General features: G+C 40.1%; 1 protein-coding gene across 12 annotated transcripts in view; it reads right to left on the bottom strand.

Annotated features, from left to right (window-relative positions):
- The window catches only part of Aff3 (ALF transcription elongation factor 3), a 502,385-nt gene that overhangs the window by 147,488 nt on the left and 330,851 nt on the right, over window positions 1-24,046 (bottom strand). For 11 of the 12 annotated variants that reach the window (XM_063229843.1, XM_063229847.1, XM_063229844.1 and 8 more), the window contains 3 exons: window positions 21,483-21,563; window positions 12,129-12,165; window positions 453-504 (listed from right to left, as the gene is read on the bottom strand). In XM_063229843.1, coding sequence (XP_063085913.1) covers window positions 453-504; window positions 12,129-12,165; window positions 21,483-21,563 — 170 coding nt within the window. The remainder of the gene's footprint in view (window positions 1-452; window positions 505-12,128; window positions 12,166-21,482; window positions 21,564-24,046) is intronic. The other variant, XM_063229848.1, reaches the window with a different exon arrangement.

The following is a 24,046-nucleotide window of genomic DNA, read 5'->3' as shown; positions in this document are numbered from 1 at the left end:
TAGAACTGTATTTTTTTTCACATAATTCAGAAGTGAGATTGCAGATGGCAGGCTTTTAAAATGACATGGATACAGATGCGTGATGCAGAACGTCCCCAGAACGTGGGAAGAGTTGGACCATCTTACCAAGGTGCTGAAAGTGGCCCACCAAATCCTCAAGGACTTCCCTCACGTCCCCATTCTTCTCCCCATTCCACACCCTCATATCCCACCCTATTTCTATTTTATAAAGAGCAACATTTGCATTTTCAAGATTCCTCTACTACACCAAAGCAGAAGAGACCTCAAAACACATCTGTACCCAAAAGCATTTAAAAAGACATTATCATGAGAAAAGAGAACCATGGTTTCCTTTCTTTATGATCATTACTATGACAAGCTGCTCGCGCCACTTCATTTCACAAGCATATGAAAGCACAGTCATTTCTGATAGAAGCACAAAAGAGACTTACGATGTATTCGATGTGCCATTGTCTGGACTCTCTGGCTCAGCATCACCTTTCTCTTAAAAAGGGAGCAGAAAAAAACACCAACATGTGAGTCTTGCCGTCTTGAAGAATTAAGAGATTAAATATATTTCTATGCTCCTATTAAAAATCTTTCCAAGTGTGCAGCAGGAGGCTACTAAAATATCTTTTATTGCCTGAGAAGCGGATTTGCAAAATCATCTCGTCTTTGCCATGCAATTGCCCAGGCACAACTCTGTGAGTAGGTACTGAGGAGCTATTTGCAAACACCAGAGACTTGCGGCAGAGACCCTGCCAAAAGATGAATATCTTACAGATGGAATCGGTTTCTTTCCATTTCACTTTACAGAAAATTTAAGAGAAATAAACCCATTAGCATGCCACATCCAAGACACTTTGAACTTTGATCCTCTCTGCTAACAAGCCAAATAGGGTCAGGCAGAATTGGAGTTTTGACCAAAGAATTTTACAGAACACTGAGGATGGAGTCGTGAGGCTCCCAAGAATTCCTACCCCATGGAGAGCCCTGGCAGCAGGTTTTGAGCTCCGAAGTTAAAGCAGAATAATATGTAAACTGCAAATCCTTCCTGACCCTCTGAGAGGCTAGCTACAAAAACATTTCTGTGGGATATGTCATCGGGGATTTAATGCGTTTTAGTTTGGGGAGCCAGGAAACACCTACTTTGTGTAGTTTTAAGGGCAAATTCCTCTTGTAACAGGCACAGCATAAGCCTAATCCTGGACCGAATGGTGATTGGAAGCAGGCAGCGTCATTTTGGAAGGAGCCTTTTTGGATTTCCTTGAGGCTGGGATGGAAGGCGTGGGGTCTCTCAAGCCTGAGAGAGTGGGCCAGCTGCAGCCACAGTTTGATGGCTGTGTAGTGCAACAGTCGAATAAACCCCACACTGACTGTGAGTTGTAAGAGGTGGGCAGAGGGTGGGGACAACTGGCTTTGCTGTGCTTTTCAAGCCAGACCCGGACATCTCCTAGGACAGTGATGGCAAACCTTTCAGGGCATTCAGTGAAAATGGCTGGCTGTGATAAACACACCATAGGTTCGCCTCTACTGTACCTAGGCCCTCTCAGGCCACTGGTCAGGCCCTTAGGTCTATGCATGGTGTCAAGCTCCATTTGTCAGCTGTCAATAGTAATTGGTGGTCACTTTGAGGAATGAGGATCCCTTAAATTTTATAATGAGCACATCCTGAAGCTACTTTCCAGACTGAGCTTGAGAGCTAACTTCGTATTTTCTTCTGTTTCTCATAGGAAATTAAACAGCTGACAGCAGAAGAAGATGCAGTGACAAAGGAGTCATGCATCTACCTCAGACACAGCTGTGTCATGTGTCCACGGTGCTGGTGCCCATGAGACACAGCCACTTGGCTCAAAAGCCAGTCATTCAGGGGAAAATAGAAAAAGCCACAAAGTCCATGCTGGTGACAACCCTGGGCATATTTGGGGACCCCATCCTCATGAAGCCATGTTGCTATAAAAGCAGCCAATAAACTTGCTCTGGAGCTCAGACTTTTATATTTGGTCTTCTGGGAAGGGCTTTGGTTTGCTCACTTAGTAGACATGTCAGGTCTCATCAGCTGGCTTCTATGCTGGAAAATAACCTAATCTAGCACATTCCAGCATCATTTTTCCATGGAGCATCATCATTCCTTCCATAATCCCAAAACAGAGTCAAACACCTGCATGATGTATGACAAAACTTAACAAAGATCTCATTTTTTTCAAATAGATTGATCCCTCTTATTTTTAATTTGGAGAAATTGGCTCCTTTCTCAGGGCATAGTGACCAGTAGCTTTTCCCACCACAGACACACACCAGGGCTTGGCAGTAGCAGGCAATAGTAAATATTTCCAAATAATTAGTGTCAGAAACCAGGGAGTCAACAATACAAATGAAGGCCTTGTTGGGATGTGTGAATAAGTATGCTTTATCTTGATCAATAATGCTGCCAAGTAACCCACAGGTTGAGAGGCCACAGGCTTGACTGCATGGGGAAGCTGGGGGCTGCAGGAGTCCCAGGCTGGCGTCAGCTCAGGGACAAAGCTGTAGCTGATTATCTCTGCTCTTGGCAGCACTTATGTTGTGGCAACAGGGAAAACAGAATAGGTTCTGGCAAGTCAGGAGGACACCAAGGGGCCAAATGGGATAATCATGAATAGTCCAAAAGTGAGTGCTCCTAGCAACTTCAGTGCTGATAATGAATTAGTCTTTCTGGGTAGAAGTAAGCTGATGATTAAGACAAGGATTACTACTATTTTTGTCCTTCAAGAAGAAGGAGATGCAAAACTTTCCCCTACACCAACATCTTCAAATTTTAGGTGATCCAATTTCTGAAGCTAACTTGAAATATGAAGGGCATAAACTATCAAGAATCGTAGTCTGCCAGGCCCAAGTGGAAAGGTGGAAGGCAAGCCAGAAACTTCTAAGTATGAGATTTAATTAGTTAGGTCTCCAGAGATATTTCTCTCTGCAGCCCCTCAAAAGACTGCTGGGTTCATCTTGTTGATCTTAGTTGCATTCACGATGGATCTCGCCATGCTAGTTCCTTTGGGAGAGAATCCGCTCTTAGCACTAAGAAGCGAGACATAAAAGACTTGTTCAGGTGTAGGGTGTTCATTCAGCAGGTGGAAATATTGTTACAGAGAAGAAAGGAAGAAAAGAGAGCTACACTAAGGACTGCACTGATGTGCGCAAATTATATACAGGGGATACCTATCTGTACGATACACGAATTTTCAACTTGACACATGCCCTTGGGTGATCTGTCACCAACACAGAACTACACGCTCAAGTAGAAGATCTGGGGTGGTGGTGTAGCTCAGTGGCACAATGCCTGCCCTGGGTTCACCCTCAGAATTAAAAATAAAAAGAACACAAGAGGCAGTTTAAGGTACCTTTGCCCCTGAGATGGGTATAGCTTAACATATGAAACAGCCTGATGGTTCTAATAGGCCATTTAGAAGTTTTTTGGTAGCTGCCTTTCTAAGTCAATAGATAGATGTACCCAAGGCTTTCATTCCTGACCCTCTGGCTGGTAAGCATAAGTTCATACACCAGTTCATACAGTTCATCCAGTTCATACACCTTATACACTTAAGGAGACTACGCTGCTGGAGGATTCTATTCTCCATCAGCAGTGCTAGGACATGGACCAGATAAGCGTTTTGTAAAGTGACTCAAAATAGACATATATTACACTGCATTCTACTGCTACAAATTCTCTTCAATTGTAATTCATGTGTTTCTACTTTCAAACAGTAGGGGAAGGGCGATGAGTTTGCTTGCTTTTGTTTCTAATTCTGTTAGTCCCTGATTCTTTACTTTAAATCATATGCTATTTTTTTATTTGTAGAAGTATCGATTTTAGACATTCCTGATAATCTCTGATATGAGAAATAAGAGATCAGGCATCTGACATACTGTCCCTTCTCCTGCAATTTTTATTAGTTCTGTTATAATTTTTAGTGTCTCTAGTTGGTATTTCTTGATTGATCAACTTCTGAGAGTACAGCACCTCTTAATATTGTGTCTAGTGAGGGAACTCTCCTGTTCATTCTTCCATCCATCCTTCTTCGCTCACTTTCTCAACTCTAAACTGCCATACTTTTCTTATTACAGTGATTGCTAAGACTTAAAATGCTTACATTCTGTTCAATAATTATTGAAGAATCACCCTCAGGAGTATTAATTTAGTTAACAATTTAAGTTTTGGACTTGCTGATAGGTCAGTTAAGAGAAATTATAAACCAATAACTAGGAGTCACACTATTATAAGCATTAGCTACCAGAGGGCAAAGCAGGATTAGTGGACCTGTGCAGAAGGGATCGTCACTAATGCTGAATGAGGCATTGTCCCTGCCATCTGTGCCTAGTGGATTCTCACTCTCATCTTCTACCACACCACAAAAAGTAACTCAGCTGCCCCAAAGGCTTTTGGGTTCTTCTAGTCCTTCCTGCCAGCTACTCAGTAAAGATTCTGTGCTAATCAATCCCTTTCCTCCTCTGAGAGTTTTTTTTTTTAAACCATGAATATGCATAGTGTTTGGTCATTTCTGTTCCTAATCTATACGTGAATGGCTCCAGACTGCATATGTTCTACTGAGGCTGAGCTCTGATGCTCCACGTTATGATTTTCAGACCCCGCTGTCACAATGCAGGTAGATTTGGCTTTGCTCATTCATCCACAGTGCAGTGAAATATCTTAGTGTGTGAAGATACTGTGAGGTTAATTATTCTACTTCCTGATGGGAAGACATGGAGACGTTTTTCCGTTCTAAGTGATGCATTTGCAGATGTTCACGAGCACCTTTCTCCAGACATGCTAGGCAGGAGTTCTGCGCTGTGGGGCTCACAGAGGTCAGTCCCCAGCTGGGAACCTGACCTGGTTTTGCACATTGACACTCCCTCTGGTAGTAAACAGATCATCCCTCATCTACAACATTTGTTAGAGTCACATTTTTAACATTGTTTTTCTAATTTAATAATGGAGAATGAAATTTCACTGTGGGGTTTCCACCCTCTGAGTCCTAATGAGATACATATTTTGGACTTGCTCCTCTGTGTCATTTAAAAATGTTTTAGTTTTTTATTTAGAGAAGCATTTTTGTGTCTATCTACAATCAGTGCATTTGTAACATCTTAAATATGACTATAAGCACAGTTCTCAAAGTTAGCCTTTAAAACTTTTTTTCTAGTATCTTTGGGCAAACTATCAGTTTTTAATTCTAACGTACTTGTATTTACCGATATTTTCCTTTCACTGACTTCTTGTATTTTATGTTTAAGAAACACACTGGAAATATGTGCTATGTTGTCTTTGAAAGTGGGTAGTTTCAGGCATTTTAAAACAATATCCAGATTGGTTCTTGTCGATGGTGTGGGGTGGAAGTTGTGTTTCTCCCTGTAGATGACCTGCAGTCTCCATTCTCAGTGTTCCCGTTCGCAAAGCCTGCAGTCTCCACAGGATGCAAGTTTTCGGCTCTATTCAGGCGTCATTTCCTTGTCCTGTGACTGCTTCTGGCTTCTCTACTTGGTTTTGCCACTCTTTGTGATTTGCTGCCTGCATTACTTTGACTGACTGGTTGGTTGAATGTAGGGAAGGTAACCTTGCTCCAACCTTGCTCTTCACGTGAGTCTTAGCTATTTTTATGAAGTTAAGAACCAGCCTTTGACTCTGGTTAGAGCTGTGCCGAAGTGAGAAATCAATCTTGAGAGCACCTGTATCTTAACAACACTGCATCTTCCAATCTATGTGCCTGGTGTTGATACATTACAGTATCTCTCAGCAGTTTGTGGTTTTCTCTGGTGACGTCTCACCGCTTGTCATGTTTATTGCTTAATGAGTTACATTTTTGATGCTAATCTAAAAGACCTTTTTCCAACTGTTTTCCATTTGTTAATAGGGAAATGCAATGGGTTGTGTATACAGAAATATCACTGAATATTTTTACTGATTCTAACACCTCATCTATAGTAAGTCTATGTAGATAATTACCTAATTTGAGGAAATGAGTTTTACTTTTTTTCCTTCTTAACACACATTTTTTTTCTCTTCTTTTTCTTATTATACTGCTTTGACCAATGATTCATACTGTTGGGTAAAACTTGAACCCATATCTTGAACTATCTTTAGGAGAATGTGTAAATATTTGAATGCCGAGCAAGATGCTTACTCTAATTTTTTGTACATGGTGTTATTTTGCTAATGAAGTGGCCTTATGGTCTCCATTTGCTAGGATTTCCTTTTCTTTTTCAACTTTTTTTGGGGGGGTACCAGGGATTGAACTCATGGCCTCACGCTTGCCAGGCAGATGCTTATGCCACTGAGCTAAATCCCTGGCAATATAAATTTTATAAAATGTCTTTTTCGATTTAATGAAATAATCATATTTTCTCCTTTAATATTTCATATAATGAATTACATAAATATTCTAAAATCTAATTTTGAATTCTTAGGATAAATACAATTTCTTAAATGTGAATTGCACTTCAAATTTTATACTTTTCAGGGTTTGATTACCAATATTTTCTTTAGGTGATCAGCACCATGATCATGAACAAAATTGGCGTGAATTTTTTTTTTCTTGTACTGGCCCTGTCAAGTTTTACTGTAAAGTTACACTATCTGGAAGAATAAAGTGGGAACTTTTGCATTTCTATTCCATTCTCCCAAAGAGCCTTATAAAAAGCGCTTAACCCTTGAGACATGTGTATGAAATAATGATTAAAAATAACTAAGATCATTCTAAATTTTATATAAAACATGATACACAAGTAATCATTTCAATTATATTAATTTCATCTAATTTAGAAAAAAACTGGGCAAAATTTGTTCATATTTTATTATGATTTTGATCTACAGCATGCATTACTCATTCATTTTTATTGTGATGATTAACAAATACTGACTACACAGGTTAAAGGGTTTTGCTGTGACATTTCCACAGTGACATACCTGCCGTCCATCCTTCCTTCTGCCTCCTCCTGCCCTCTCCCTTTCCTACTCACTTCTTGTTCTCTAATCGTGCCCCCTTCTTCTCCCTTCTACCATTGTATAGTAGTATTTTCTCTTTTTGTCTAGACCAACCTCTCTAGGAAATCCTTTAATTTTATTATATTTTCAAAGAACAAACTCTTGGTTCCACAGATATTTAGAATTTTATGTTTGCTATTTGTTATCATCTTTTTGGGTTGTCTTTCAGTTCTCTTTGGATTTATTTTGCTCTTCTTTGTCTAAGTTCTTAAGATGGATGCTTAGCTATTATTATTTTTTAAAAATAAGTATTTCAAGTTACGAATTTCCCTCCCATTTGTTTATACTTTCCAGCTTTAATATTAGGTATTTTAATTACCTGGCCATTCCAGGAAAGATCTAAAGTACTTCTTAATGCTTAAAATTTTTGTCTTCACTGCTAATTATCTTCTTTGTTATTATCACTTTCTAATTTAATCACATTGTGGTCAGAGACCATGATCAGTAAAATACTGAGCCTCTGAAACACATTGAAACTTATTTTGTGGTCTAATGTGTTGTTAATTTTTATAAATGTTCCTGGTTTGCTTCAGTGTCTACATAGAATCATACAATGTATGACCTTACATGTTGGGCTTCCTTCACCTAACAGCATATTTCACAGCTGTCAGGGCATGGGCTTATGTTAATCTTTTTGTTGTCATTGTGTCTCAATTGCTAACTTGTGTTTGTCTCTCCAAATAAGATGGATTTCTCCTTGTAATTTGGTTGATTTTTGCTTTTGAAATTCTGAGGCTATATTATCCAAAATGTAGATGTTTGAAGTTTTGTGATCTGTGTATTAAGCTATACTTTTTCCTTGTGTAGTAGCCCTCGAGTCATGTTTTTGTTTACAATGTATTTTTCTGGGATTAAAATAAATACGCCATTGTTCTTTTCCTTAGTATTTGCCTGGCATATATTTTCCTCTACTTTTTTCTTTCAAATGTTCTTAATCTTCAATTTTTCAATGCATTACTGTAAACCTGGAGTTTCATATTTAATTCATTTAGACAATACAGTATATATTATTTAGTAAAATCCAATACATTTGTTTAAATGACTGATTCCATGTACTCTGTTCATTTTCTAGTCTTCATTTCCTTTAGATAAATTGATAGTATTTTCACATTCCATTCTTATCTTGGTCTGTAAGGTGCTTTTTGCATTTTGTTTGCAAGTTAAACATCGTTTTCTTATGGTTCAGTGATTATTCTAAAAATTGTAAAGCCTTAATTTTTCAAAGTCCAAAGTTAATATTGTTACCCTTCTCCTGAACAGAGACTGAGAATTTAATCCCAAGTTTTCCTCCTTATTTTATGGCACTATTTTTGCATATTCTAATCATGCTTTTATTTTAATTACCTCACAATATATTATTGTTTGCTGCGACCTATGTTGTTCAGATTTTTTGCCTTTACTTTCTTTGCTGTTGAACCATTCTTACAGCTCACACTTCTCATGAACAAAGTACATCTTTTTGGAATTTAATTTTTTAGGGTCTGATGGCAGCTAACTCTCCCGGATTTTGTCTGAAAGTATTATTCTCATTAATTAATTTATTTGTAAGAAAGAAACAGAATCATAACAAAATTCTGAGCGATTGTTTTCTCTCAGCGTAGTGAAGTTCTGATTCCATCTTTTGGTTCTCACCACCGGTGCTGGCACTCAGCTGAAATCTGTTCCTTTCCTGAGAACATCAGGGGTATTTTAAGGATGTGTTTGGAGCAGTACACCTGTGTGGCTCTTGGCCATTTTCCAGGCTAGTAGTCACTCAGCATCGTGGGAGTGTGAACTGCATCTTTCAATCCCGGAAGATTCTCAGCCCTTGTGTCCTGACACACTGCTCCCTCCGCACTCCTGGTATCCAGGTCAGGTGTGTCAGATTTCCCTGCTTTGTCCCCCGTTTCTTAGCTTCTGTTTCCAATCTTCTGTTTGTGTCTCTCTTAAGTTGCATTTTAGGTGATTTCTTAAATTCGATTTTCCAATTCATTAATTCCCTTTCAGCTATGTCTAATATGCCCTTTAAACCTGTCCATGGAAATTTTAGTTTCTATTACTAATGTTTTCATCTCTAGAAATTCTCTTTAGCACTTCTTCAAATCTTCTTGTTCTTTACCACATTTGTAACCACTTCTACTTCCAGAGGTTAATGTAAGGACTCTTATTTTATGTTCTAGGTTTGATAATTCCAATATCTGAGTGAGCTGTATGATTTTCCACCATTACTTCTTTGTCTAGCACATAGACTTGTTCCCGTTTATATAAAGTGGTGTTTTCTTTTGTGAGTAGGTCATTTTACAGGGAATAATATTCATTTCTATTATCACTTATTCCTCTGCATTTTCTTTCTTTTTCTGTCTTATTAGCTGGATTCTTATTTTGCCACACTGATTATCTGTGTGACTTACTAATTCTCTTGCATATTTTCTATCTGTTTCTCTTTTCTTTTGTTTTGTTTTTTGTGATAAAGTTTTGCTGTATATTCTAGGTTGACCTTGACCTCACTATCTAGCTCAGGTTGGCTTTGAACTTACAGTAATCCTCTTGCCTCAGCCTCCCTAATGTTGGGATTACAGGTGTGTGGCACACTCCTGTTTTAGTTTGAACTCTATATTCCACATTCTAGACTTCAACTATTACCAATCCCATTTACACATTCTATTGGTTTTTAATTTAGTTGATCTTATTTTTAATTCTCGAGGGTTTCCTCAGTAATTACTTCAATCTGTCATTCTTTTTACTGAATATAAACAATTTCACATCTTTCTGAAGATTGTGAGATTATACTTGAAACTTTTTTCTTCCTTTTCTCGAGTTAGTCAGCTTCCCTTGTGCTGACAAGTTACATACTTCTATGTTTGAATAATAGGTTGATAAGCAAGGGTAGCTGACATGGCTTTCCTGTGTAGTATACTCACTGATTCTTCTAACATACCTACTCCTTGTGGGGGGATGGCTGGTTTATAAGAAGACAGGGCATGCTGACTGGGAGATCAGAGAAATTTCCAGACAAGCTTTGCTCTATTGCCCTACACAAAAAAACCCAGGAAATAAGCCAAGGTAGCAACACATGCCTGTGATTTAGCACTCTGAGAGGCTGAGGCAGGAGAATTCCAAGTCTGAGACCAGCCTGGGGAACTTAACAACTTAGCAAGACCTTCTTTGAAAATACAGTGTCAAAATCAAAAGGGCAGGGGGCGTAGCTCAGTGGGGACTGTTTGATCCTCAGTGCTGAAAAAAACAAAACAGAACAAGAAGTACTTTACTTTGGACTTGTGGAGTGTTTATTTCCGTCTTGAGAAAGTTGACTTTTCTTTCACTACTTATGTCTCTTTTTAAGATCTAGAATCACCTTAGAGTCTATTTGGCTTCTTTCCTACACAGCAGTTCCCATCTAGGAGTTTTGGCTGACCATTTGTAAAGAAGATACCACTGCCTCCTTGGTTCTTTGGAGCTTTTGGGGAGGGAAACCAGACTGAAAGCTCCGTTTGAGTCAGCTGGGATAGAGGTGTGGGGGAACAGGTGGGAGTGTGGCCCCGTGTTGCCATTGGGGATCCACAGTCTCTCCTGGGGCTCTCGAGGGCTGCGGCATCTCTTTGATTCTTGTTCTGCTGGGTTATGATTTTCCCTGCTCAGGATTATTTCCCTGTGGGTGTCCCATCTACTTCCTGTCTTCTAGAAAGGCAGCTAAGCTTCTGGTTTGCTACAGCACATTTCCACGTTCTCAGCACAGTTGTGGATTTCTGTTTCTGCAGCTTTATGGTTAGGAGGTGGGACCTGAAAGGGGAGGGAGCCGGGCTTACGCACAGCAGCCACCCAGACAGGTGTTCTCATAGCTTTAAAAAAATGCAGACACAAACCAATTTAGCATTTAAATTTTTGGTATCTTGATAAAATAGAAGCTTACTGGGTATTCAGAAAGCATGGGGAAATTTGTATTAGCAAAGGTCTTGAAAAATTCCCTGCTGGTTCCTGCAGCCACAGCAAATCCTAGCAGAGGTTTCGATAACTGAGTGACATTGCCCATGATCTTAACTCACAGATGCCCAGTAGATGAGGATGCCCAGTGGTCCACAGACCTATCTCCTAGTGCTGAGCTTCATCTTTGGACACAGCTTTGTCCTTTACAAAGGGCGCTCTCCACTCAGCAGTGCTCGTGGACCTAACAAAGCCCTGTCTCGGTGAGCTGCTCTTGGACACAAACTGCATAGCTTACATGATTTTAATGCCCCAGACCACATTAATACCAATCAGTGGTGTCAAAGAAGAGAACGAAAATACTACTTTGTAGAGTTCTCCTCGTTTTGATGACAAAGAACATGTATTTTATCAGTCACTGATTCCAGGAGGAAGCTACTGCCTAAAGAAGTAGCTTGTCTTTTCTCTAGCACAAGGCACAGCTGTGACTTTCCTGCCTAGATTCTAAGGCTGTTGATCTTGAGGTCTTCTGATTGATTTTGATTGCTTATTCCTTTTAATTTAGACAACTTGATATTTGCCTTTGTCATGGTTTATGTTTGTGTCCCCCAGGCCTCATGAGTTTGCATTGTTCATATATGATGGTTCATTGTCTAGTTCTTGGATTGATGGTGTCAGTGCTCCACCCACATAGGGGTGGAGCCAGGATGTGATGTAATGGCCGGAAGAAGGTGTGTTTTTCTCTTTTTGCTGGTTTGAGTTTGCTGTTGGCGGCCGCCATAAAGTGTGGCCCAGCCATGCCTGCCTACCTGGGAGCCAACTGAGTGTGGACTGAAACCTCCAAAAACTGTAAGAAATAAACCTTTCCTTTCCCAAATTGGGCATCAGGTATTTTGTCTCAGCGACGAGCATAAAGTGACTAAGACAGCCTTTTAATTTTGTTCCCACTCACACGCCCTAGGGACTGACTATGATAAAGCATGACACTTCCTTTTCCTGGATTCACTTTGAAATTCACCGTTTTCTGTTTTACAGGTCCACACTCAAGACCACTCTCAATCCTACTACCCAACCGGGCAGGACAGGAATAAATATCTTTCTTTTTCTCACTCGATTTTGTTTTTCAGCGACTTTCTTGGAAACCTATCATCTACCACACCCTCCCAGCCCCCCACCACACCCACAGAGCAAGTGGCAGAGAAGCCTTTCTTACTTGGGTTATTGTGTCCGGAGGGTACCAGCTGAGTGTCCTGAAAGAACAACAACAACAAAAAGAAATCAATTGACGTTCTTATTTTGACTTTTCAAACCCAAGCTGAATGTGAGATATATCACTGGTCCTTCAGAACTCTTAACTGCAGTGAGAAACACGTACTATAATGTGCTTGTAAAGCAGTTCTGGGAATGCAGTTTGCAATCACATTTATTTTGTGATATTGACTTCTTGTTTTGTTTATGGAGGTGAAATTCACATAACATAGATTAGGCATTTCAAAGTAGACAATTCAGCGGCATTTAGGACATTCAACTTCTACCTAGCTGTAAAATATTTCCATTACTACAAAATAAAACCTCTTCCTCATTAAGCAGTGTCTCCTGGTTTCCTCTCTTCTCCAAACTGTGATCACAGGTTTGCATCTGTGTCTACAGATAAACTGACTCTGGATGTTTGGTATAAATAGATTCATATGGTATATGACCTTATGTGTTTGGCTTCTTTCACTTAACACAGCATTTTGGAGGTTCGTCCTGGTAGCACATCCAAGTGTTTCATCCCTTTTTTGAATGAACAATATTATGCTGTATGTGTTCCTTTGCTGCCATGTGTTGATGGGTATTTGGGCTGTGTCCACTCTGTGGATACCACGAACAGGGCTGCCATGGCCTTTGCCATGCATGTTCCTGCCTAGTCTTTCTTTTCAAACATTTTCTGTATAGACCTAGTAGAATTTCGGAGCCATAGGTAACACTTTGCTACACTTCTTGGGAACTGCCAAAATGTTCTCCATAGAAGCAGAACTAATTTGCAAAAAATAAGGGTTCCTGTTTCTCCATATCCTTGCAGATATGTGTCACTTCCCATTTAAGGAAGATTCTAATGCTTCTTGAGGATGTAAACAGGGGTCTCTTTGAAAAAAAATTTGTATTTCCCTAAAAGCAATGTTGTAGCACATCTTTTCAGGAGTTTGTTGGCTATTTTTAAATTTTCAGAGAAAAATCTCCTCAAATCCTTCATTGTCTTAAAATGTGACTGTTTGCTTTTATGTCACTGAGTTGGAAGAGTTCTTTTATGGTCTGGATACTATACCACATCAGACATGATTTATCAGTATTTTCTCCTGATTTGGTGGTTGTCTTTTTCCTCCTTGACGCACAAAAGTTTTACATTTTGATGAAGCTTAATTCGTCTACCTTTTTCTTTTGTTGCTTGTGATTTTTGGGTTATATCTAAGAATCAATTAGCAAGTCACCAATCATGAAGATTTAACCCACTCTTCTCCTATGACGGTTATAGTCTTCAGTCTTCTATTTACTCATTGCTTCCATACTTTATTGACTTTGAATCTAACTCATTTCCTTTTGATTGTACCTTGATGGCTACCACTTTCGTGCACAGGAGGTCAGCCACTGTCCCTCCAGGGACACTTTCCTGGACAGCTGTTGTTAATCTTACAGTAGTGGATAAAGGAGATTATTCTAGACACTCACTTATCTACAGTGGCACAAATCCAGTCCTGGGCAGCACGTTAAGTCTGGTTAATACTCAAGGGGAGACTGAACCGGATTTGCATTGAAATGAAAATGTGAAATTTTGGGTTGAGAATCCACATTCTCTTTCCTTGCAAAATACTCATTCAATACGAAATATAAGGGAGAGTTATAAAGAATAAATTGAGATGTAAGAATGTAAAAAAAAAAGGCAGCATATAAAAATCCAACAAAATCCCTTTGTAATTCTGGTATGTGGAACAAAATCCCAGTAAAATAGAATTAACTTCTATTATGTGACTTAGCATATTTTATCAGATTTTTGCTTCCTGAATACAGTTGTTATGGGCAAGAGGTATCACTTAATGGGACTTGTGGCATATTCAAATACAAGGAATAATGTCTGTTTTAAACAGGAATTCCACCGGCATGATATAAAATGAACAGGTCTGTGGGTGGGACTTGGTTGAAGTAGTTGGGGAGAGAAAGGGTTCCTGCCCTGTGAGGCAGACTGTCATACACAGGTTCCCAGTAACCCTTTTCTGAGCTGGTAATAGCTGTTCATCAGAAGAAAAAAGAAAAAATTTGACTCTTAGTCCGAGACTCAGTTTCTGTGAACAGTTGTATGAAGGTGAAATACTACTCCTCAAGTGATGTGCTAAAACGTAATCTCCAAAAATGACTTGGATTTGTTTATGGAGAGAGGCAGTTCTGAAGAAGATGCCCAGGGCTACCTTCTCCAGGTGGCAAACTCATCAGGGGAGCACAAGGATGGAAACTTCTGAGATGCTGGAATTTTTCTCTGGCTGTTTGCTCCCACTAATGGATGGGAAACAGAACTTTTTTATTTCTTGATGTATGCTGAAACTCAAGCAAGCACTGCTGACAGAGTCTTCAGCAGAGAGCCAAACAAAGCTTACGGACTGCCTGAGTTATTTGTGATTACATCTTATAAGATCGCTAGTCACACCAAATTTCGAATTTTAACTAAAATACCCGTGAAATTCATGACTCTTTATTATTCCTATTTTGCATGCAGAGTGGAGAGAGAGGCAGAAAATGGATAAATAGGCACTAAAAAAAAAAAAAAAAAAAAAAAATTCACTGTAGGAGTGGGCCGTAGGAGAGACAAGAATACACAGATAGCCCTGCAACTCCATCGCGTGTTCCTGAGTGGTTCCTCTGGACTGACAAATGTTAGCCCCAAAACGCTGAGTCATAGCCCTGCCATCCCTGGTCTGGACCATTGTGTGGGACAAATGATGTTTTATTTCCAGTTGTAATGATCCCTGGCCAGCATGTCCCCAGCCTGCTCACGGAGGTGTCAGCTGCCTGAAGCCGTCTCTCGGAGCTGAGGACCACAGGGCATGGTCTCCATTCTGCGTCTGAGGACCACAGGGCACCATCTCCACTCTGCGTCTGAGGACCACAGGGCACCGTCTCCACTCTGTGTCTGCACTCCTTCCAGCTCAGCTCACAGCCCTACAGAATTGCAGTCTGTTACCCTCACAGAACCAGCGCCCCCTGGGGTCACAGCAGAGGGCAGGATACAGATGCTCCTTTGACCACAGGGCCAGACAAGGAAGTTCTTTCCATTTTTGTGCCTCCTGCCACCTGACCCAGATATCTACATTCCTGTAGCTTCTGTCTCAAAGACAACCTTTCCCTGGCTTCTGTCTTCCATGAGTAGAGTCTGGGGGAGCAGCTGACCTTCTCTGTATGTTTCAATCTGCAAGATTCTTCAAATGAGGCTAGGGAAGGGAGTCCAGGAAGTGAGGAGCAGAGGCGATGTGAACACAGTTCAAGGCCAGAGCCTACATGGAGATGTAGGCTCTCCTTGGAATCCAGGTCCTGGCTGCTTTCTGTTTTTGCTTAGAAAATTCCCTTCTTCCTTCTGAACAAGTAAGCTGCCAGGAAACATGCTCTTTGACATATTCCTGGGCTTTTGATGCACTGTGTCATACCTGCTCCCATCTCACTCAGCATCTTCTCAATGGTGATCCGGGTTTGAATGAAAGAGCTTCAGTGAAATACAAATAGGCTAACACGTGTGAAGGATACCACTGGGTAACAGGCACCAGGATGAGAATGCTATTCTTATGACTACATTGGTACCAGCTTGGCTCTGCAATTGGTACCTACTCATGCAAGAAAACTCAGAACATCAGTAGAGAAAAGAAGTTACCTGTCATTGCATTTCCAAGGTTATTTTGATGCCTTTTGGTTTGTCAGGATCATCTCTCAAGTGTGTGTCATTCTGAAGGTCAAGTGCCCAAAAGGGAAAGCCAGTCCCAGTGACTTAGAAAAATGTCTACACTTTCTGCCATCCTTAAGTACTGGAGTCCCAACACCTAAACTATACTTTGGCATGTGGGAATCCTAAAACTTCTTTACATGTGGTGTTTAGCAGGGAAATGAATCACTTTGCTGAAGACAGAAACCACCAGGCACACTGGTATTCACAACAGCCCTTCCAGGAGGCACTGTAATAGACACCTACCCTATCTTGTCAAGGGGCACAGGACATCCTACGTTAAGTGTATGAGGTGTTGTCATTCCAAGTACTCCCATGGAAGAAAACTTCTACCAATTCATTGGAAGATGCTGTCAACTGTAACACAAACCTTAAGTTTTGAGACTTTAAAATGTGAAAAAAAAGTGCCTTAAATTGATGAAATACACCAGGTCTTCAGTCATCTTTTTGATGGCAAACAGCATTTACCCTGTGAGTGCATTTCTTAAAAATGATTCTTTGGAGCCAGGCATGATAGCACACATGTGTAATACCATCACTCTGGGAGGCCAAGACAGCAAAACTGCAAGTTCCAGTCCAGCCTGGGCCATTTAACAATGTTGTGTGACTCAATCTCAAAATTAAAAAAAAAAAAAAAAAAAAAAAAAAGACTGTGGATATAGTCTAATTCAAAGACACTGGGTTCATTTCCCAGTACAATACAAAAAAGAAAGCATTCCAGTTACACCTCTCTACTTGCTTATCTATCATTCCAACATCAGAATTACAAAAGGTAAGAAATAAAAATGTTCACTTATATGTTTAGTCCCCCATGTAAAGTTAATCACTACAGGGAACATAACTCTCTGATTTGGCCAGGTCTCTGTTACTCTTGTTAGCCACTCTCTTCTCGTTCCTAGTCTACAGAGCTCCACTCAGTCGAAGTAATGTAATTTATAACAATTTATAACTGATTTAAATGGATATCTTGAGGGAACGCCAAACACGAAAGCCTGAGCACACGTTTTGTTGGAAGCACGCTAGCAACCCAAGGAGGGAGACATAGAAGACAAACTCTCCAACTTCAAGGCATTTCCCCTCACACTTTGTTGGCTTTCATTTGCATTCTGTGCACACAGAGCAGGCAGGAGGATCTTCATTTCTGTAATTATGCTAGAGTTGTTCTATATATGGCTTTAGAAATCAATCAGAAGAGTTTTGTCCAGGTCTTAAGCACCGGCCTCAGCACCCACGACCACAGATGAAATCCCACCGAGGGTGGAGATGCCTGCTTCTTGGGAAAGGAAAACATTCTACACTTCTGAATTCTTTATTTGCATTTCAAAACTTATGAGACTGCAGCAAAATGAAAGGGAAAAGGGCAAAGCAAATTCATTTTCTTCTCTCTTGGTTGAAATATCTGATAATGGCAACCAATTTCAAGGAGACACGCATTCTTTGCTTTACCAAATTCAATTACTTCTGAGATTTGAAGAATGAGACAGAAATGCCTGGTAGTGTTTGTCCAGGGAATTGTGACTCCAACTCAAGTCCTGAGAGAACAAGGGGAAAAAACCCAGCCAAGTTCATTATCAATTGACTTTACTATATATTATGTCCTTCCATACTTGGCCAAAATGAGAAAAGTCTCAGAAGTATTTAGCCAATTGTTAGTGGCACTGGCAACTCAGATTGCACAGTAAAATCGACTTTCCTTTATAAGATCAAATGGCCCCCTTAATCTTACTAAGGTCTTAATTCCATCGATTATTAGTCATTTTGGAGATTTTGCTCCTCAAATTCCTTAAACAATTCTAGTCCAACACATTAGCAATAATAATGCTCTCAAACATTAATAGTCTAATGAATGACCAAGTCCCCAGGTTTCAGAATGCTAATTTGTTGAGATAAAGGATAAAAGAGGTACTGGAGGACTGCGGTGTGGCTCAGGGCAACAGCACTTGCCTACCACAAAGGCGCATGGGTTCGATCCTCCACACTGCCAAAAAATACATAGATACATACCAGAGAGGTGCGCTCAATATCAAAATTAGCATGTTTTTGTAATGGGCAGGTAATGGTACCCCAAAGATGTCTGGACCCTAATTCCCAGAATCTGCAAATATGTTACTTCACATAGAGAAAGAGGTTTTGTAGATGGAATTAAGTTAAAGATTTTGAAGTTGGGTTTTGCCCCAGTAATCCCAGCCTAATCCTGGGGTCCTTAACGAGGGAAAGGAGAAGGCAAAAGAGCCATAGAAGGGGAGACGAGGGCAGCAGGGGTCAGAGCAAGGCGAGCCCCCAGGCAGGTGGCAGCCTTCGGAAGCTGGGCAACGCTCTCCAGCCTCCAGCTCCAGAGGGCTAACGCAGTTCTGTAGTTCTCAAATCACTCCATGTGCGGGAATTCAATCCAATGGAAATGGGAAATTAAGGCGCTTCACTTGTGTAAGACGAAGGACCAGTACTTACAGTAAGCTTTTTTTAAAAAAAGGCATTATTTAAATCATGTAATGTTCCTATACTTTGTGAAATCACTTTTCTCCACCCCCCTTGGGCCAGGCCTCCCCCCTCCCAAATCTAGAGTGAAACAGTTCATGTGACTCCTAAGTAGCCCTAAATAACACACATTTTTTTCCATTTATATTTCGATTCTTTGTCCTTCAGGATAGGTAATAATGTATCTGAGTGATAAGATGCTTCTTTCTTAAACGTTGAATTTTTTAAGCTATAGTTGGTTTCTTTTCTTTTTAAGTAATTTTATTTTATGAACAAAAAATGAAATTTCATAACAAAACAAGGGAATAACAATGGTCAACACATAGTCATTTTTTTCGAAGTAGTTACTCAGGCTATACGACAGACAAAAAAGTTTCTCTCTTACAAAGAAGAGACAAACAGAAAACAGCATATATTTGAGTTTCTGTACATTAGATCTCCAGATATTACCGTGCAAAAGCAAAACTTTCTACTCTTTGATCTTTGTCCACTAAGCCCTCTCTTCAGCCCCTGGCAGACAGCACTGTATCCTCTGCTTCGGTGAGTTTGACTGGGATTCTACATATCCTCAGTAAGATCAGGTGGGATGTGGGTTTCTGTTTCTGGCTTATTTCACTAGGCAAAAGGTCACTGATACAGATGCCATATGAAAAATAATATATCTGAATGATATGCAGCCTGACACATCAGAAATACGACTGTAGGTAATTATTGTTGTACTGCATATTTGAAATTTGCTAAGAGGGCAGATCTTTAGAAATTTGCAGAGAGGGTAGTTTCTTGTTATAAAAAAAGAAAAAAACAGGAATTACATGAGCCTGATTGTGATGATTATTACACAAATACACAGACACAAAACGTGTACTCACCTTAAATAGACACAATTTTCATTTGTCCGTTATACCCCACTAAAGCTATAAAATGAAAATTTTGCACTAATGATTAAAATCTCAGTCTCACCTCAGGAGTTAAGCTGCTGCTTATGCTTAGGTAGTTATTTGAAATGAACAAAATATACTTTGGAAAAGTTATAACAAAATATGCTTTGATATGTAACTAATTATGCTAAAACTTAAACGATGGATATGTATATATGATAAAAAAGAGTGGACTGGGAATCAGCCATTACTTTGGTCAGACTATGTGCAAAGATTATAAAGATTCTTCATGCTATTCTAAGTGTGCCAAGATGCCACTGGAAATGCATATACAGAAACTATTCAGCTAAATTTGTCTACACTCTTTCATTAGTTATGTCTACAAAGCCTAAACTGTGTTATATGGTATTTTATTAATAATGTTCACTAACTTCCGACCTAAACACTTATTGGGAAAGAAGTAGACATACTGAAAAAAACAGAACAGGGAGTTCTGAAACAAATTCATGTGCTTCGGTGCCACTGGAGACACTTGAAACTAGAGTGAGGCAATGATGGATACACTGATAGTTTATTACAATTTACTAATTGAAAAGCCTAAAACTAGAATCCCATGTCATACACTCCACACACACGACATATTAAAAGGAAAAAAACCACCCTAAAAACTGGAAAAGAATCGGAGAGACCATTGTTAGAATGTTAGAGCAGGGCATATCTTTTTGTTTTGACATTAAAATTAAATACTTTTATAGCATAAAAGGCACATAAATAAGGTTACAAAAATGGTACATTATATATACCAGACAAATGAATAAGATATAAGAAGTTCCTACAAATCATTTTTATGAAGTGGCAACGGATATGAATGGGCAATTTGCAAAGGAAAAAACAGTCGCCGGCTGAGCTTAGAGGTAATTGGGGAAATGCAAATTACAACAATGAGATATCAACTTTTCATCCATCATACAGACAGAGCGATAAAACACCAGATAATATGAATCACTGGCTAAGATATATAAAAAGGACTCTTGAAACACAGCCAAGAGTAAATGTGGTCCCTGACAGGTCCAGGGCCATAATTCCTGTTGTATTTGTCCTTACTGGGGACAGTCCATAGTAGACGCACAAAGGAGACTTTACAAAAAGCGGTGGTGGTGACGGTGTTGGTAATGACCAGTGACAACCTCTACATTCACAGCAAGGAGCTTGGTAAAATAAATTATGGCAAATCCATATATACATTTTGCTGCTCTTCAGAGGGATGAAGAAAATCTCCATAGATTCACAGGAAATGATCTTCAAATACCCTTTGTTCAGGGAATTAAAAATCAACTCTTAGAATGGAATTTACCATTGTGATTATAGTATGAATACTTATTTCAATAATTCAGTATAGAAGGTTGTGATATTGACATTTAGCAATGTTGTTTACATATCATGGTGATCTGGGAAAAATGCAACTCTTGGAAAAATACTCTTAGTACCACACAATTTAAGAACTGAAAAAAATGTACATAAACATAGGGATCTGTGATACATAAGGAAAATGACTGAAATGTTTCACACCAAACTCTTGCAAATAACCTCGATGGGGGGAAATTATGGATCGAAACATTAGGGATTTTTTTTCCATTTGCACAATTTGATCTTTGATAATAAATATGTAAGTTACAGATCAGTCATACAGTTAAAGATATTTAAAATAAATGCCTATTAAACTTGTATATTATTTAAATGTGTTCTGTGGCTGATCTTTTTCTGTGCCTTTCTTTAGAAATATAGAAATCTTTTTTTAAGTTTTGGAAAACATTTTAAGCTTTAAAAGGATATCTAAGAGAAACTGAATAGCACATGTCTTAAATTCTAAGACATTCGCTGTAATGCACATCATTAATTTAATAACAGCTTTTCAGAAAGAAAACGGCACATGATTCTGTTGAGTGTATAAAATGATTGTAAGATGGATTTCAAACTCACAAATGTTTTGGATAAAGACAATTACAATGAGTGTCACATTTTGCAGAATGTGGAAATGAAGGTAAGTGAGATGCAAGCCTGCTGCTCCTCGAGATGCCAAGCCCGATTCTCCTCTTTCAACGCATAATTTTAAACACAAGCTTGCAAATCTTTGAGGAGCAGATTAGGTGACTCTGGTAGGGATATTTACACAGCAAAAGACAGTGTAGTGTGAGCCCACCAACCCCTGCAGAAGCCTGCATGAGGACAGCGCCTTCCCTCTGGATCTCACCTTATTGGGAAATGGAAATTTGCTTGATTCCACTTTGCCTGGTGCTTGAATAGCAGAAAGTGGTGGGAGCCAGGTCATCTCCTGGAGGTTGGGAGGGGGGAGACAAAAACAAACAATACTGTGATACAGAGAAGACTCAGTCGGTGGGGTGTTAGGGTGGCCACGCACGCATGCTTAGATGAGGTGTGGAAAGGACAGGCACGGATAAGGAATAAATGCGAAGTCCACCTTTATGGTTTGTTTTCTTAACTTGACTTTGACCTATTCTTGATTGCATGGCTATTGCCAGGCTCATTTTATAGCTGAATGAGAAAAGACTGTCCTCTTTACTCCACTCAAGCCTTTGAGTCAAGGACTAGTAGAAGCTCTGTGCAAAGTGCTGTACAAAGGAGGCTTGGACTGGATTCCAGAGAATTCACAGGAGTCTCTGAGGGAATGTATGGGGCACTTTTAATTTTGGGGACCTTTCCTGAGGACTTATATATGGTCTTGTAGATAAACAGTGAGTTCCCAGTAAGTTCAACATGTCACTTTGGCCTTCAAAGCAATGCCGTGTATATGAGGAAAAAAGGAGAGAATGACGTCGATTTTTACAAGCCAGTATTGAAGTACGACTTGAGTTACACATGCAATAATCTGTCTGATGCTTTTTGGCATACACCGCCACTGAGCTGTGAGAGGAAGAGGAAAGGGTATAATAGTTACTTCTAATGTTTTCCTTCGATTTCACCTGCTGAAAGAAGAGTTGCCATCCACAACCGATGACGGGATTAAATCGACTTCCGATGACCAGGAATTCAACGTGGAGTTTACATACAGGTCCTTGAACCTGTTTTGGGGCTGGCTTGCACTTAACACGGAGGCAAGCACAGAAACAGTAGTTGGTTCATTTTAACACAAATGATGTGTCCTCTCTCTCACAGAGCACCATCTTCACACTGTCTGGTAGGTGGTGGGATGTTGAAAAGGGATTTCACCTGGCAATGAAAGGATGTTTTTGTGCTTGCTTTCCTTGGTAATTCTCCTCCCCAGAGCCTCAGGTGGGACAGAACCCACAGAAAGACGCAGTCACTGAGGGTTTCCATGGAGTGCGAAGACAATCCAGGGACTCTCTGGGCCCCTCTCTCCTCCACCACTTGGCCCTCAAGCATCCACCAGTCCCTCTCTAGGGGACTTGTTAAGCACAGGTGCCACATTTGTGTTCAGACTAGAATCTGGCTTTGTGCAGGGAGTTGAGGTCCTCTCATTCTCAGGAGAGTGTGCCATGTTGGTCAGGAATCGACCGGATTTTACCGAGACCTTTGCTACCCAGAAAGCTTTGAAGACAGCATGAGTTTTCTTCAGCTCCAGACCTTGTCCTTCCTAATGCTTGGCTGCATTTTTGCACTGTTTCTTTTCTCTCCACCATAAGGGTTCTGGTTTTTCTTTTTCATTTAAACTACTGGCTAGGTATATGTGCTGTAAGTGGCCTTGTGTTGGCAGAGAAAGTTAATCAGTTATAGACACCTGAACTGATTTTTATCCCCCTACCCATGGGGACTGTTTGATATGTCCCAAAGGCCATCACATTCGTCATCAGCCACTCAGAAGCTTCCTTTGCAATTATTCTTTGGCTTACACAATTTAGACTATGTAGTCTGTAGGGTCTAAACTTGATAAATACAAACTAACTACTCATGATTAAGCATTGGACTTACAATCCCAGTCTGTCCATATTAACTTTGCACAAATTATTTTATGATTGTATCTGTGTATCAGCATGCCATATACAGACTCTCATTTTGTGTATGAGCTGTTAGAAAAATCCCCATACAATGAACTACTATTTCTGTGTGTCCTCCAAGTACTCAGGAATAAAGAAATGGAAAGTTCAATAAAACATACATATAGTGCATGCCAGCCCCACAGTCCTGACTAACTCAGATCTTTGGACTTCAGTAGTGAAGAATTAGAATCCTGGTTCTTCCCAGTCTAGTCTGAGTGGCCTCTTTCCATGTGTCTCTGACCCGTTTCTTTCTGCCAGAACACAAGCACACTAAACTGTCCCGAAGTCTAGTGCCCAGCACTAACTACCTAACGGACGTCTTAGCTGGCTCACCAAGAGCTCCTCCATGGTGGCATCCACTCTAAAGCCCACGATAAATCCCCTTAAAATCTCCAGTTTGGGAGCAGGCTCTTATTCTGGCTTCTGAGATCTTAGGCTCAGGCTGCTGAGGAAAAGATACCTGTGCCTGATGGTGAAGGTGTCACCATCAAAGCCCAGTTTTTCTGAGTTTGGACCCTCCAGGTGTAGGATAATGCTGGCTAAATTTTTAGAGACCAATCACCCAAACTGCCACCCAAACACTGCAATTAAATCTGGATGTCTGACGCTCCGCTGTGGGGTGACCTGGCTCAGTGCCTAAAGACAGGGCTCTGCATGCCCACTGCAGCGTGAGTGCCACAGGTTCCCTGAGGCTGGGCACTTGCTTCCAGTGTGTCATATCTTGGAAATTCTTCAGACACTATTCCTGTGTTTCGGGACTCTCCTTGAGACTCCCTTGTGTTCGTCCCTCCTCACATCA

Source organism: Cavia porcellus, unplaced genomic scaffold (assembly GCF_034190915.1).
Source record: "Cavia porcellus strain 051 isolate PalLab524CR breed Dunkin Hartley unplaced genomic scaffold, mCavPor4.1 scaffold_18, whole genome shotgun sequence".
NCBI lineage: Eukaryota > Metazoa > Chordata > Mammalia > Rodentia > Caviidae > Cavia > Cavia porcellus.
The sequence above is the reverse complement of the archived record's forward strand: the minus strand, read 5'-3'. Positions and strand labels throughout refer to the sequence as shown.